This window comes from Populus alba, chromosome 5, assembly GCF_005239225.2.
Source record: "Populus alba chromosome 5, ASM523922v2, whole genome shotgun sequence".
In the NCBI taxonomy this organism is placed as follows: domain Eukaryota; kingdom Viridiplantae; phylum Streptophyta; class Magnoliopsida; order Malpighiales; family Salicaceae; genus Populus; species Populus alba.
In genome coordinates this window covers 7,756,125-7,772,172 of record NC_133288.1, presented here as the reverse complement: position 1 = coordinate 7,772,172, position 16,048 = coordinate 7,756,125, and the positions used below count along the sequence as shown (strand labels likewise).

The 16,048-nt window shown below is 32.5% G+C and overlaps 1 protein-coding gene across 1 annotated transcript; it reads right to left on the bottom strand.

Annotated features, from left to right (window-relative positions):
- Positions 1-1,563: 1,563 nt before the first annotated feature.
- LOC118054079 (scopoletin 8-hydroxylase) lies at positions 1,564-4,580 on the bottom strand. Its single transcript, XM_035065523.2, has 3 exons — positions 4,035-4,580; positions 2,098-2,443; positions 1,564-1,974 (listed from the first exon to the last, which is right to left on the bottom strand). Exons 1-3 carry the CDS (start codon positions 4,532-4,534, stop codon positions 1,729-1,731), a joined length of 1,092 nt encoding a protein of 363 aa, XP_034921414.1. The 5' UTR covers positions 4,535-4,580; the 3' UTR covers positions 1,564-1,728.
- Positions 4,581-16,048: the final 11,468 nt, after the last annotated feature.

The window sequence follows — 16,048 nt, the reverse complement described above, 5'->3', positions numbered from 1 at the left end:
AGATAGGGAAATAAGCAGGAACAAAAGGAGACAAAAAAAAAATAGATAGAATAAAGGACAAGAATGAAACAGAGAATAGAAGAGCGAGAGAGAAGGATGAAGGGTGGAAACAGAGGACAACACAGAGAAAGAAGAACCACTGTTTTTACCAACAGAACTACCGAGAATCACCGCCCAGCAACCTAGAACTAGCAACGCCCTTCACGAACCACCACCAGTGCTCTTCTTCGCCCCCACCTTGAGCCACCGTCAACAAAAACAAAAAAAAAGAAGAAGAAACAGAGAAGCAGGAGACAGAAATGGGGAGAAGAAGAAACACACACGCAAAAAAAAAAAAAACAGAAAGAAGAAAAGAAAAGGACCTGCCGTCTGGAATCCCCTGTCCGTCGCGCCATTCTTCCTCAACATCGCCACAGCCTGCCACCGTTAACACCATCACCGCCGCCACTGCTAGGTCATCTTCTTCTCCTTCGTCATCCCCAGCTCTTCCACTATTATGAATGAACAGTGTTCATTGTCCGGTTCAGTCCAAAAAAAATTCAAAAAAATATTTTTAAAAATTTATGATTTTATTGCATTTTTTCTATTCATTTTAATTAATATTGGTTTATATTTTTGTATTGTAAATATACAAATTTAATATTAAAATACCTATTTTCATCAAAACATTACAAAAATTATAAAACAAAAAAATTACAGTAGGAGATGAACTGGCACTCATTCACTAAATTAACACACGTACAAAAGAGACTAGAAGATAAATAAGGAAAACAGAACAACTCATCCAGATAAGAACTCCTAGGAGAACCAAAAGAGACTTTGACTAAACATATTTAGTCAACAGACGCCTCTTCTAAGAAGCATGGTTATGACTGTGCTCTTAGGGCTGGTCTTGCCAAGATACAGGAGATCTGTTCAAGAACAACTTTTGATAGTAGAGATTGAGTCCTTTATATTTCTTGCACTCAGATGTTTGCAGGATACAGGTCTTGCGTTGCCAGTTTTTTCTTTTCGAATCGGTTTTCTTCCACAATGGTCTAAGCACAGTTCAGACAATTGTCGGTTTGAGAGCGGGGCTAGCTGAAAGTTTAGTTGTAGTTGGATTGTATTGATATTTTCTAAGACATGACCAGGAATTTTCCCTGCTCTTGTTGCTGTCCCAATAAATCTGGCCTACTAGTTGATTGGTTTGTCGGTGAAAGACTTCTGGAGAACTTGCTTGATGTGCATCCAAATGCAAGTCCATGCTGCATTTATTTTACACTGTTTTAGGACACAGATGAGGTCTTCTCGAGTTCAGGTCTTTTGTTTTCCTTTTATTATTCTTGCCTTATTTCTGTACAATATTACGGTTGCCAAAGTTACATTTGATTGTTAGTGGTGGAAATGCAGTTGGCTAAAGTGTCGATTACTTGGCATATCACAGGTCTCACATTCCTTTCGTTTACGAAAGATTGGAAGCTCATGATGAACCCTATAAGAAGGCTGACGAGGAAGGGCAAGTTTTGAAAATACGGAATGCAAATTGTAATTAACTCGATCAAATCAAGATTATTTCATAAACTTTATTCGAGATATACTAGAGGAAAGGAAGGGTTTTATTACAAGGAGAGCAGCTTTAGCAAGCTAGGCACAAACAAAAACCATGACAAATGACAAGAGCTTAAGAGAACATATTAGCACACAGGCATACATTATATATAAAAAGAAGTTATTGCATCAAGCAGGCTATATATTCTTTGCAAAATCAAGAGACTTCTTTCCATCATGTGCATTGCTGAAGAAGTTGTTCATGTATTCTTCGAAGATGAACTCCCGGTAACGAGCAACTCCATCTCTCTCCACTACTTGAGGCAATGGTCCAATCCTCTCCGTTGGTTTTGGGACCGTGAAGATTGGGATGGACACTCTTGACTTGGTTCTTGTAGTACGCACTCTATGCTCAGAACTTTTGTATCTTCCATTGCTCAGTATCTAATAGAAACATGTCATTTGCTGGAATTATTAATATGAGGTTTGTTTTTTGAAAGACTTAAGTTATAATCACATTTATCGAACTCCTCAGACAATTTTAATTAATTTTGAGTATTATCAAACCTGTAAGGTGTCACCAACATTGATGACCAAAGCACCAGGGACCGGAGGGATCTCCAACCAATCTCCCTTTCTCTTGCCATCCATCTCTTCCTCCGTTTTAACATATAAACCACCAATGTCATCTTGCAATAATACAGTAAGTATGCCCATGTCTGAGTGGCGCCCCACACCAACAGTAAGCTCTGGATTAGGACATGTCGGATAAAAGTTCATGTTAACCAGCTTTAAACCAATCAGGCCATCAATCTTTGAATCATCCAAAGTCACTCCAAGCTTCCCGATCAGAATTTCCAGAACTTTCCTCACCATCTTTATTGATGTCCTCAGGTACTCCAGCGCCACATCCCTAACAACAGTACAAATATTTACCATCAGACAAGTTTTGTCCATCCCATTAGAATGAAAACGCAGTTATTACATTCTAATACGCCATAGCATGAAGATTAATAAATATTTAGAGCTTGTTTGGTATTGTGGTAGCTGTTGTGGTTGTGGTTTGAAAAAAATTATTTTATAAAAAATACTTTTAGTTGAGGTTGATTTGAAAAAATAGATGTTTGATTAAAACTTGTGGTTGAAATTGAAGTTAAAAAAAGTAGTTTTAATGTATTTGATTAAGAATGCTTTTGAAATTGAGGTTATAAAATAATTTTAAAAAATATATATTAATATTGATGGTTTTTAATTTAAATTTTATAGATTTAACTATTGCTATTACATCATGAAATAAATCACACTTAAAAAAATTACTTTAACAAAAAACTATCTACAATTCCATTACGTACAAAATTCATCCGACAAAAACTACAAAATTAGATAAAATATTATCAAGAATAAAATTAAGATTACACTAAGAGTAAATTTACCTTAAACTAATTTTTTTAAAAAAAATTATTATTTCACGTGAACAGTACAAGTGAAATTAATTGACTACACTGGTAAAAAAAAAAAAAAAAATTCAGCGAACAGTGAAGGCATGCCTCCACTGTTTCAAAAAAAAAAAAATTGTTTAGTGAACAATGGAGGCATGCTCCACTGTTCACTGAACAATAGCTTGCGCAACAATTTATTGCTTTTTATTTTCCTACGTCTCGAACGCAATAAATTGAGGGACCCTATGCACAGTAAATAACTTTTTTTATTTAACCATTGAGCCAGTGCGTTTGTGAAAAAAACACAACCTCTACCTTGTAGCCAAACGGGCTCTTAGTGTCCACTAGATGTTAATTAGAAAACACTAAAAATATCTTTATTTTTAGTGCTTTTCCCCGAGATATTCCAAGTGCAAGTGTTTTATTATTGCTGGTCAGCCATGGATAACAGTTGGTCTTCAGTTTTAGTACGTTGAATACTTTTGATTAAAAAATGCAAGTCTAAGGGAGTGTTCGGAGTCGAGGGTAGGTTTAATATGTACCTGTAGCTGTGGTAGCAGTGGGGACTATGGCTAATGCTTTTGGACTTCTTTATAAGTGGGGTTCACATGAACTCCATACACAAGCTGTCCTTGACCAAACAGGCTTAGAAATAATTTTTTTCAAGTCTCCTGGATGCCGGGTAGATCTTATGTTCTAATATGACATTATTTTTTTAAAATATTTTTTATTTAAATAATATTTTTTATATTTTAAAATTTATTTTTAATATTTAACAAATCAAACAATTTAAAAATACAAAAAATTATAATAAGTTAAAATTGCGACACTAAACTATCTCTTAGAGTCTATTTGAAGTTGTGGTAGCGATGACGATTTAATTTTCATTTAGAAATGCATCAAAATAAAATTTTTTATTTTTAAAAAATTATTTTTGATACTAGCACATTAAAATAATTTAAAAAACATTTTAAAAGAATTATTTTTAACAAAAACAAATTTTCAAAATTAATTACTGACAAACAGAAAAAAGAAAGCTATCGAATTTAGTCAAAGAGCACTCACTTGCATTCCTGAGGCCAATATTCAAGAGCTTCAGCATCAGTAGTATAACGCATGCTAATGTAGTCCTTCCACTCTAAGGCCTTCTCTTTATCAGGCACAAAACTTGTACCGTACGTCACCGATGGGCTAGGGCTCACACCTTTACGGTAGACAGCCTTCTTTTCAGGAGGTTGGCCGAAGAAATTGTTTGCAGCATCCTTAAGTGACTCGAGCAGCTCCACAGGCACACCATGATTCATCACTTGGAAGAACCCAAGAGTCTCCGCAGCCCTAGCAATTTCCTCCACTATTTGGTCATGGTCGGGTCCGCCTAGCTTTGACAAATCAATTGGCCGGTTGTCATGTGCGATAGCAGTAAGCTTGTCTATTCTTTCTTCTGGTGGCTGCACATATTGCTCCGGCACCTCTGATAGACCAGAATCCACCATGCCCTTGACGCCATTCCCATCTCCGACAACGAAATTGAACAGTGAGTTTCCATCAAGAAAGCTTGGGGCCATTTGTCGGTGAGCTTAATTTGTGTAGATACGTGGAAAGATATTTCGATGAATATTGATGGCCCTGCAATCTGTAGGGTTGCCAATTTATATTAATTACAAGCGAGCAGAATATTAAGTAATAAATTGGTCCAAAGAATGTCTGATGGTGCACAAACCTTGCCTTATGATGCAACTAGTTGACCTTGCCTTATGATGCAACTAGTTAAATTCAACATGTAAAATGCAGACAGACCCATTACAAAAGTATTGCACCTACCCCTAGGACCCATCTGTTTCACTGACTTTTGTTTGCCGGTGGCAGTGGCATGGTGCAGGCGAAGGAGGACACTGATTCGGTTGAATAAAGTAAAGAAAAGCATGCATAATGCCAAATACCTTAAATGAGTACAAGAGTCATGATCGTTAGTACAGGAGTCATGTAAAATGGTTTTTTTTAACAAAAAAAAAAAAGTACAAAGGAGATTTGGGTCTGAAATCTGTAAAAGGATGACAATGAAATGAAAGGAAAAGGAAGTTTAAGGATTAAATGTCAGGAAAATAAAGTTTAGAGACCAGACTATGAAAACCAAAAACTACAAGGACAAAAAATGTAAAGTTTGGAAAATTTAGGAATGAATTTGAACTCTTGGGAAAACTTTAGGGACCTAATCTTGACGTATAGGCATAGCAAAGCCGGGTACAAAAAAATCAAAACGTCTTTTAGCCAAAATTTACAGTAAAATCCATGTACCCTTGCCATCACTAAACGATCTTCAAAATCTATTTTTTTTATTTAATTATATAATAATAAAAAAAAAAAATTAAACTTTTTTAGTCAAAATTTCCTTTTTTATCAAAGTAATTTTTTTTGTTGTGATGAAAGCAGATTTTCTTTTTACAAGTAGCTTGATTTTCTATATGAAAACCTAACACAATCAAATAAACATTTGCAAGAATTTAAATGAATGAGGGAAAAAAAAAAACTTTTCCAGCTAAAATCATGCTTCCATATTCATGTTTTTTTTATTTCGAAAATAATTTTTTTAATTAGAATAATTATTTTCAAATTAAAACTTAGCATCCCATGAAAAGCAAATTTCAATCCAAAAACAAAAAAGAATGCATGTCATGGTAATTTTGACACAATACTATAAATAAATAAAACCATATTAATTTTAGAAAATTATGTAAAACTAATATATAAAAAATATAATATTTTTTTTCATTTAATATATATTCATGAGCAATTTTTTGCAAATAAATTGATCATATTACTATAAAAAGCTCAAATTTTATTTGAAAGAAGAGGTATAATTGGTTGATTTTTTAAAATTTCATCGTAATAATCTTAATTAAAAAGCATTTTATTCTGAAAAAAAAATATTCAACAACTGAATAAAAAAGTGAGAGGTTAAGTGCTCTAGGCCTACGAAGGCCAGGTCCACACGATCAAAGCTAGACCAAGCCTAAATGCTATTGTTTTTTTTTTTTTTTTAAAAAAAAAAAAATTAACTAGGAGATACACATGGGCCACTTGTTTTCTTTTTAAAAAAAAATTATAGATGACATGTTATCTTTTGGTCAAATTTCTACCCATTGGACTTGTCTCTAGCTAGTGACCAGTTTTTTGAATTTAGAAACCCATTTGTCTACCATCGTTTCACCCCAAAATATGAATAAAAAACATCGTATTAACCTCTAAAACTCAATGTTTAACAGGAAACACATTTTAATTGGGTTTAAAAAAATCAGCTTTAAATCAAATTCAAAATTTTTTTTTTTATATCTAATCTATATTTTCCTAACACATTAAAGGTAAAAACCATCTTTATTGAATTTCTCTTTTAAATATGAATCCTTAAACATTAAAATTAAAGTTATTTATTATTGTAATCTAACTATCTGAGTGTTTCTCAGTTCTCAACTTTCTGGTAAACTTTTTCTCTCTTCTTTTTATTTCTAAATATTAAAATATTTACAAAATAAATTTTAGGATTAAAACATGACTAATTTAATATCTTAATGTTTAATGATATATCAGGAAAGTGAGAGAAAATATATCAAAATATATTTAAGAGCATAAACATGAAAACATAATTTTAAATGATGAAATTGAAAAAAAAAATTGTATTTTATCAAAATGATATTATTACAAAAAATAGGGACAAAAATAAAAAGAAATTGGGCAAAATCACACAATTAAGGAATAGTTTTTGTGAGAGCATGAATTAAGTTTTTTTTAATAGTAAAAAGGAATGTTGTTTCAGTATGTTTGTTAGTTGTTAATTACGATGGATATGATGGATATCTTTGTATACCTTATTTATAACTAAATTACATATATACTGAATTGAATTCAAATAATAATTTATTATAATTTTTATATTTGGAATAAAATACTTAACCATAAAATTGAGTTTGAAATAGCAATCTAAAAAAAGAGATGAAAGATTCTAGCAAAAACCTTAAAAGAATAAAGAAAGAAAAAAAAAATAAAAGGAAAGATTAATAACACACATCATGGGGAACAAGATTATCTTGATAAGAATTGATGCCAAGTAGAGAAAGAAAAGATATTGTGTTGCTAATAGTTTTAGGAGGAAAGAAAGAGAAGCATGAGAGAGAGAGAAAATAGTTTGTGTTAATATGCGAGTAATTTTTAAATATTATTTTTAACATTAATTTTAGAGAGATTATTGTAGCAAATCAGAGAGCCTCCTCTCTAATTTATTTTTATATATTTTTTATAAATTGAATAATAAAAAAACTTTAAAACACATGAATTTAATTTTATGAATTAAATTCAATTAACAGGTTAGTTGTTGAAAATGCATACAAAAAATAAATTCATAGCTAGATTCTATAAAATGAATACAAAAAATTATGTGAGATTAATTATATAGAAAATAACTAAATATATAGCAAAAATTTGCATAAGAATGCCTATATGATTTTTTTCTCTAGAGAGATATCTTTTCTATTGCTAGTTTGATGTAGAATTTAGTTATATAATGTAAGTACATCTTTCAAATATATAAGATAAATTATATTACTAAATTTTCATTTACTATAAATCAGAATAACTGATTTCTCTTATTTGAAAATCTATAACTTAATCCATTTAGTTTTACAATGTTTTTTTTTCTTAATTCCAAATCTACTATTTCACAATTAGAATTTAATTATTCCAAAAACAAAGGAAAAGGGTAGCTTTCTTTTTAAGGATTGGACTGGAAAAAAAAAAAAAAAAAGCTTCTTGCTAAGCTGCTGATCACTGGAAGAGACTATCACTGCGACTTAACGGTAAAAAAGGGCAAAGTATAAGAAGGAAGATAAAGGAAACATCTAAAGCATGAGAACACACAAAGCATGGTAGTGGCGACAGGAAAACATAAAACAGTCGAAAGAACATCAGTAGTGAAGATCACAAAAAAGGCAGAAAGATCAGAAGTCTGTAAGGAAAAAAATATACAATAGTACACATACTAGATACCAATTGGTGCGCCCAAAGCACCCAAAAGACAAATTGACTAAAGCAGGTAAATAAATCCAACAAAGGGCTTGTTTGGTTTCCAAGAAAATTGACTAAAGAAAAACTTAACTTTTCCACATTTCCAAGAAAGCGAGAAAAACCCAGAACACATAAAGCAAAGAATGACAGGGTAATACTGAGCATTGTTGCGGATCAATTCGAAAGTGGCTGCGAATAAAGTATGACAATTGCATTCTCGACAATCTAAACAAATCAACCAAAAAAAACCAAAAAGCAATTTGGAACAATAGCTTCAAAATCAACGAGAGAAAGTGATTTTTGAAGCGTGCCCAAATGAGACAGGGTAATTGAAGGATGGGAAACGAGATTGATGGAGTAGAAATTATGGGATACCCATAAATATAATGATATTGCTAAACCGAGTCCACATATCAGATGGATGAGAAATGCTTGTGGAGATGATATTGATCTAGAGGGATTCTCCTTCTCCTTCTCTTTCTTTTTTGATTGGTCTGCCATTTATGACTATCCGCCAAAATCCATGAAGCCTACACGAAAATTCAATCTGACATCTTCATTGAGCGAAGCAAACTAGATCTCACAACGAAATAAGATGTAGAAACGAGGAAAAACCCAACACACTGACCCGGATGTAGAGTAAGCAATAAGCACAGACCTCGATCGTGCAACATTTTATTAATAATCATTTTGGAAATTGAGGATTAAACTCCGCTACCACCACAGTTCCAAATGAATTCTTGTACAGGATTGCAATTGTTGAACTATTGGATTGCTAGGAAAATTGAAGCCAAGAACAAAAGACAACACCCAGATTCCGTGTACAATATTTTTTTCCCCGACCTTCTCCTCTCTCGCGCCTTCTCTGAAGCCAATTGAGTAGTGCTACGGTACTCTCTATATATAGCGAGTACTGTTCAGCCAAGTAGAGAGCAATAATGCTCTGCTCTTAGGCGAACATGAAAAGCACAATGAACGACCAGAAACCTCGTGAGAGAAAGAACAAAGCTTATCATGTAAAAAAACAACGTTAACTTGGCAGAGAAGGTGACATAAAAAGTCATCAAAAAATGGAAGCATAGTTAACGAGTAGATAACAAAAGCAAAGTAGAAAAAAAAGGAAAAATGAGTTGGCATAGAAATTATTAGAAGTATGATAGTAGCAGGTTAAAACTATCATAAAACAGCCAAAAATAATTTGGAAAAGGTATAGGGCTGAAAATACTAGCAATCTGGTTCGAAATAAGTAGTAAATCCAAGGCAGAGGAACACCGACTTTCCTTAGTTGGAAAATCTATTGTACCACAGAACATATGTGCAGAAGCTTCAAGATTTGCGATTAGGGGAAAATAGAGGAAAAGAAAAGAAAAAAAAGCAGTAAATAACCTCAGGCAACATAGAAAAGGCGAGTGATTCGTATATGCATGTGTGTAGAACAACTAATATTTCAACAGACAATCCAAAAAAAAGAGAGAGACCAAGTTCAAGTCTGAACAATTTTGGAGCACCAGCGTACAACCAATGGACCTGAAAAACCAAAAGAATAAATAAATCTAAAAATTCATTCGTAGAAAAGCTACAACGAGGCTGTGAGTACAATAAGAGCGAAGAAGCCAAGCGTAAAACAACAATGAAACTAAACAGTGAGCACAAAATGAAGGCCTTAGACAGTAACCGAAACCAAAGAGAAACCTAATGTGTGGTGAACATGCAAAATAAAAAAACAAGCTACTTAAAGTCACACATGGTCCAAGTAATGCTGAGAATAAGCCAAAAAAAAAAAAAAAAGACAGCGAGGCATAGGCACGGGGAAAAAAGCAATCTCAGAGGGTAGCTGAACCATGAACTAACCAAAAAGAAAAAGAAGATCACCCAATGTAGTGTAGAAAAGCTAACCTGCTGTTGCCTTTGTTGTTATATATATAACAACAAAGGAAACAACATGATATATATAGAAGGTTACAAGAGTGATTGTCGCTTATATACATGATAATTTTATCATTTTAAAAACAATATGAAATATTAAAGATATTATTATGGAGAGATTATAGGTAGCATTGTAAGGAGAGTATCATAGATAATTAATCTTGATAGAATTACAAGAATCTTACTGCTACCTATTGGTTGTCAATATCTCTTTCACCCCCCCGCTCAAGCTCAAGGCGGGATTGGATCGATGAAGAGCTTGTCACAATTAGGAACAAACTTGGCAGAGCAAAGCGGTTTAGTATATATATCTACAGTTTGATAAGGACAAAAACATGTTCTAGCACAAGGTCTCTGCTAGCAACATGTTCTCTAACGAAAGGCACATCAATTTCAATGTGCTTTGTGCGATTATGAAAAACTGGATTCTTGGCCATAGTCACAGCATTGATATGGTCACAATATAACTTTGGAGGTGGAAAACAATAGCCAATACCACATGAGTTCAGCTGTGGTTGATGCTAATGCATGGTATTCGACCTTTGCTGTGGAACAAGATACTATAGCTTGCTTCTTAGCACCCCACGATAACAAGTTGTTGCCTATAATATAGCAAAACCAGAGGTAGAGCGTTGATCATCTTGACAACTTGTCTAGTCTGCATCACAGAAGCCATGAAAAGCAATTAAAGGAGTGTGAATAAGGTGAAGGCTAAGATCAAGGGTGCCCTTCAAATATCAAAAGATTCTTTTAACAGCAATGAGATAAGGCTCCCTATGAGCATGCATGTATTGAAAAACTTGATGAACAAAATAAGAGATGTTAGGTCTTGTGAGAGAAAGATATTGCAAAGATCCAACAAGTTGGCGATAAAGGGTTTGATCAGATAGTAGGGCACCATCGATGGTTGTCAATGATGTTCCTAATGCGAGGGGAGTGGCAACTGGTTTAAAATTAGCTAGACCGAATTTTTGTAGAAAGGACAATAGGTACCTTGTCTGAGTAATAGTGAGAGTCGTTTTATCCCTAGTAATTTGAAGGTTAAGAAAGTAATGAATATCACTGAGATCCTTCATGCTAAACACATAAGAAAGATGAGATATAAATGTAGTGATTTGTGAAAGAGAGCTCTCAGTAAGAAGTATTTCATCAACATTGATTAATAAAAGAAGGATATCTGAACCATGTCGTCGATAAAATAAGGACTGATCATAGGGACATCTTAAGAAACCCATCAATTGTATGTGGGTGCTGAATTTCATATACCAAGCATGAGGTGCTTGTTTTAAGCCATATAATGCTTTATGGAGAAGACAAACATGATGTGGAAGAGCAAGATCCTTAAGACCAGGCGATTGAGCTAAGTACACGCATTCTTGTAAATGACCATGAAGAAAGACATGGTTGACATCTAATTGTCTAATGATCAAGCCCTCGGATAAACCAATTATAAGAATTAATCGAATAATACTTTCCTTAACAACTAGGTTAAAGGTTTCATCATAATCCATCCTTGGAAGTTATGTAAAGCCCTTAGCCATAAGTTTGGCCTTATACTTGTCAAGTGTGCCATTAGACTTTATTTTAACTTTAAAAAACCCACTTACTCTTACCACATTCATATCTGGTTTTTGAGAAACCAAAGTCCATATGTTATTAGCATGAAGAGCATCCGTTTCAGCTTGCATAGCTTGTTTCGATAGAGGAAGTTGAAGTGCCTGAAAATATGAAGTGGGCTCTTGTGGCTGGGCTGAAAGGTCAACAAGAAAACAAACAAATATATAATGTCTTGAAGAAAAGAAAACTTTCGGTTTAAGATTTCCTGTTTGAGTACGTGTGACTAAGATGGATACGTCGTGGAACAATGGGAAGAACAGATGCAGGTGGTGAATAATACAGTGCTGATGTCTGTGGAGTGGGAGGTTGATGTACTAAAAGTGAAAGTGCATGGGTACCATTGGTGGTGTAGTCATAACCTCTATGTCATCCATTCTAATAGACTTAGGATAATATCAGGAGATAAAATTGCAAAGTCTAAACCATGGTAAAAGAATAACAAAGAGCACATTAGGCTTCTCTATAGAGGTTTAGCATACAAAGTGAATCGAGAATGGATAACATAAACTTAAAAGGATAAATCTAATGAATCTTAGAACATGGCATATGTAGCTGTCTTTTCCTAATTTCAGATTAAATTTGTCCCAACTTTCTTTCATTTCCTAGGGATGCATCCTTGCTGTCGTGCAATCATATTGGTCAATAAAAGGTAAAAATTTACAATGTATAAATAAAAAAAATGGCTTATTGTGATTAGAATTTTGTTATACAAACATTATAGTAGAAAATGATGCATAACAAAAGACATCGAAAAAAGTTTCTTGTTAAATGGCACACATCACTAAACAAGTTTATTCCCAGAACATTAATTATCTTTTATCTCCATCAACATCTAACTATTTTTTTTTTTCATTCTCTTGACCAACTTCAAATAGAGTACAAACACTTTTGTTTTAAAATGCCACAAAAGACCAAGAAAAATTATTTCCAAAACATCTATTCTCTCTTTTCTTCATTAACATCCAAACAAAAAAGCAATTCTATAATCATCTTGACTGACATGAATAACAAACATTGACAAAAAAAAAAACTACATTTGAGATAAACAGGAAATGCAAGCAACCCAATATAAAAGTAACTCCAAGGCCCAGCAAGAAACACATAACCAACACAAACAAAATGAATAACCAATCAACCCAGAAGCACATGATGAAGGTAAAAAAAAGTATAGCAATTAAAGCAATGAGAGAATTACAAAGTCAAACAACAAACAACAAGGGTCTTGAAAAAAAAGAGAGGCATAAATAGCATATAAGGGACATGAATAACGCATAAACCAGGAATCTATTTTCACCCCAATAGAAAATAGTTACAAAGACAAATGGTTATATAGTATACTGATACCAATGACACCAAAATTCCGAAGAAAAAAACAAAATAAGAACACTAAACCAAGCATTGCCCATTAGCCACAACAAGCCATCACAATAATAGAAAAACACTAACATAAAAAAGGGAAGAAAAGATAAAAACTAACCAAATTGCAAAGAAACCAAATTAGAAGGACAAAGTTGGGGCAAGAATGAACTAAACAATTTGGAAAAAAAACAACCATTATAGCAAATTCGCTATAAAAAAACCTAACTCTATCAATGAATGGAAACCTGGTCATGCGAACACCTTCTAAGGTATGCTAGAATTAGATTTGAATGATTTCGCAACTTGATCAAAGAAGAATCTGCCTTGGAGAAATAGAGTTATACGCAATGATCATTCCTACTCTACATTTATAAAGAGACTTAAATAAGTAATATAAAATCAAAACAGAGTTGATCAATCCTTTGAAGAGTTTATAAGTTCAATCAAGAATTTAGTATAAAAATCACTTAACCACATAAAAAATATCAAGTATGCTGATTTCTTTATAAAAAAAATAGTCTTTTTTTTTTTTATCTAAAAATGTCTCTACAAGAGAGTATTTAAACTAGATAGAATCCTAAATCTAATATGATATCCCTAATAAATAATAATAATCCAATGAATCCAAATTTAAATATAGGTCCTAATATATCTAAAAGGCCAAATAATAACTAAAAGATAAATAACACAATAGTCTAACTTATTTAAATAAGACTAAAGTTATTGTCATAATTTGCTGGCAAAAGAAAAGTTCAACTTCAAACGCATGATTCTCTTATGTCTTAATGATTTAAAAGTTGTGTCTTATATCACAGTAAATATATAGATGTCTAATCTCCAATGCAACTAAAATTGCATTAAAAGTCCTTATGTAGCTCTAATTATGACTAAAAAATTAGTGAAATGTCAAAACTAGTAGATTTTAATCTTCTTATTCCAATCTTTTTATAATGTCTGAATGCCCACCTACAAACCCTTATTTAATGTGAATTAAATTAATCAAGGCTTATGCTTCATTATTTAATATCTTCTTAAAGTTTACCTTAGCTTATGTGTTTCGAAGAAGTCCATTGAAAACCTCTTTTAACCTCTTCACCTTAATTCTTGTTGTTGCACCCAACATCGCGGCGACCTTAAAAATTAATTCTCGAATTATGGAAAAAGAACTGATATCTGGCATCTTGTTCTTTCAGGGGAAAATATCTTGTTTAAGGAGTCGCCACCTAGTATTATGGTTACTAGGAACCCTAACTAGTCAACAGAGATTCTATGGTTTGGGACTGGTTAGGTAAAAGGAAAGATATTATCACCCCTTAAACATCCTGCTTAAGGCAGGTTGCATTGTTAGTTTCATCTTAAATTGCTAAATATTTATTAGTTTACGCTATGATAATTTGCTTATAATATTCCTGACTCTGGCGACAGTGAATATTCAACTACGGATACTTCCAACTCTGACGTTGGTAAATATCACGTACCTATAAAATAAATTAGATCAATATTTTTTATTCCCGACTCTAGCTAAATAAAAAAAACAAAAATAAATAAAATAAATTTACATTAGTATTTTTTTATTCCTGACTATGGCATTAGTGAATATACCAAATAAATTTATTTTATTTTTTTTCTTAAGTTATTTTTTTTGTGAATATTCAATTATGGATATTTCCAACTCTGGCGTTGGTAAATATTACGCAGGTATCAAAATAAATAAATTTAAATCATTATTTTTTATATTCCTGACTCTGGCGTCAATGAATAAACAAATAAAAAACCAATTTATTTTTTACGCATACGCATTATTTTTATTTTTTTAATGTAGCTAAATAAAAAAAAACAAAATAAAATAAATTTATATTAGTATTTTTTTATTCTTGACTCTGGCATCAGTGAATATAGCAAATAAATTTATTTTATTTTTATCTTAAGTTTTTTTTTTTGCACGCACGTTTTTTACCTACACAATTTTTATTATATATATTTTTTCTATAAAATACAAACACAAAGAACAAAAAAATAAAACAAAGTGTGTGGGGCTCACAAATAAATCAACGAAGGCCCCCAAATATTTTGGAATTTTCTGCTATTGAAAAATATATGCAACAGTAACCAATTAATTATTTTAGTAAGGAAGGAAGGAAGGAAACTTACCTAGGCGTGCGGCTGCTGGAGGTGAAGTCGAGTGAGAATAAATCAATGAAGGCCCCAAATATTTTTGGAATTTTCTGCTATTGAAAAATATATGCAACAGTAACCAATTAATTATTTTAGCAAGGAAGGAAGGAAGGAAACTTACCTAGGCATGCGGCTGCTGGAGGCGAAGTCGAGTGAGACTGGGCTGAAAAAAAGTTAAAGGGGGTGGCTGCTAGTATAGGGTTCGCCGCCCCCTTTCTTTTTTATGTGTCTCTTTTTTAGGGTTTCTGGTAATGGCCTCCTCTAGGGTCTCTTCTTTTAGGGTTTTTCCTCTCCTTCCATCCCCCCTGGTTTGCATAGATTGGGATCAGTATTTATAGAATGTTCCCCTTCGATATTAACTCATTTACTTACCTTTGAAGCTCCTTTGTTTTCTTAGGATTATTTTTATAGGCTGGTCTATTAGGAATAGTTGGACATGGTACTTGGTCAATATAATGTTCTATTCCTTTTATAAGTGGCAATACATATTGAATTTCATCAAAAAAATACATTTTAGAATCCCTATAGCAAAGAAACACAAAAGCTAGGGATATGGGAACCAAGTTCATTAGTGTTAAAGTATGCCTCATACAAAAGTATAATCATAGGCATATGAGAAAAATAAGCATGTGTAAGATTACTTTGTTTTGTATAAAAAATAAGGTAAATAAGGTGCTTCCCTACTTTTCCTACACACTCAACCTTTGTTTTCCCTTTATTTTATTTTATTTTATTTTTTGGCTGAAGCCTTTAAATTTGTTTTTAATGGCTAAAACTTTACCCTTTGGTGTTTCAAACTCATGGTTTACCTTATTAACTTAGCAAAATGTCCAATTCTTTTGTAATAGATGAAGAAAATAAAAGTAGAACTCTTTAAATGTCCCTAATGATGGTGCAACATCTAAAATCAAAGATAAAATGTCAATACAAAACATGAGATGTAATTT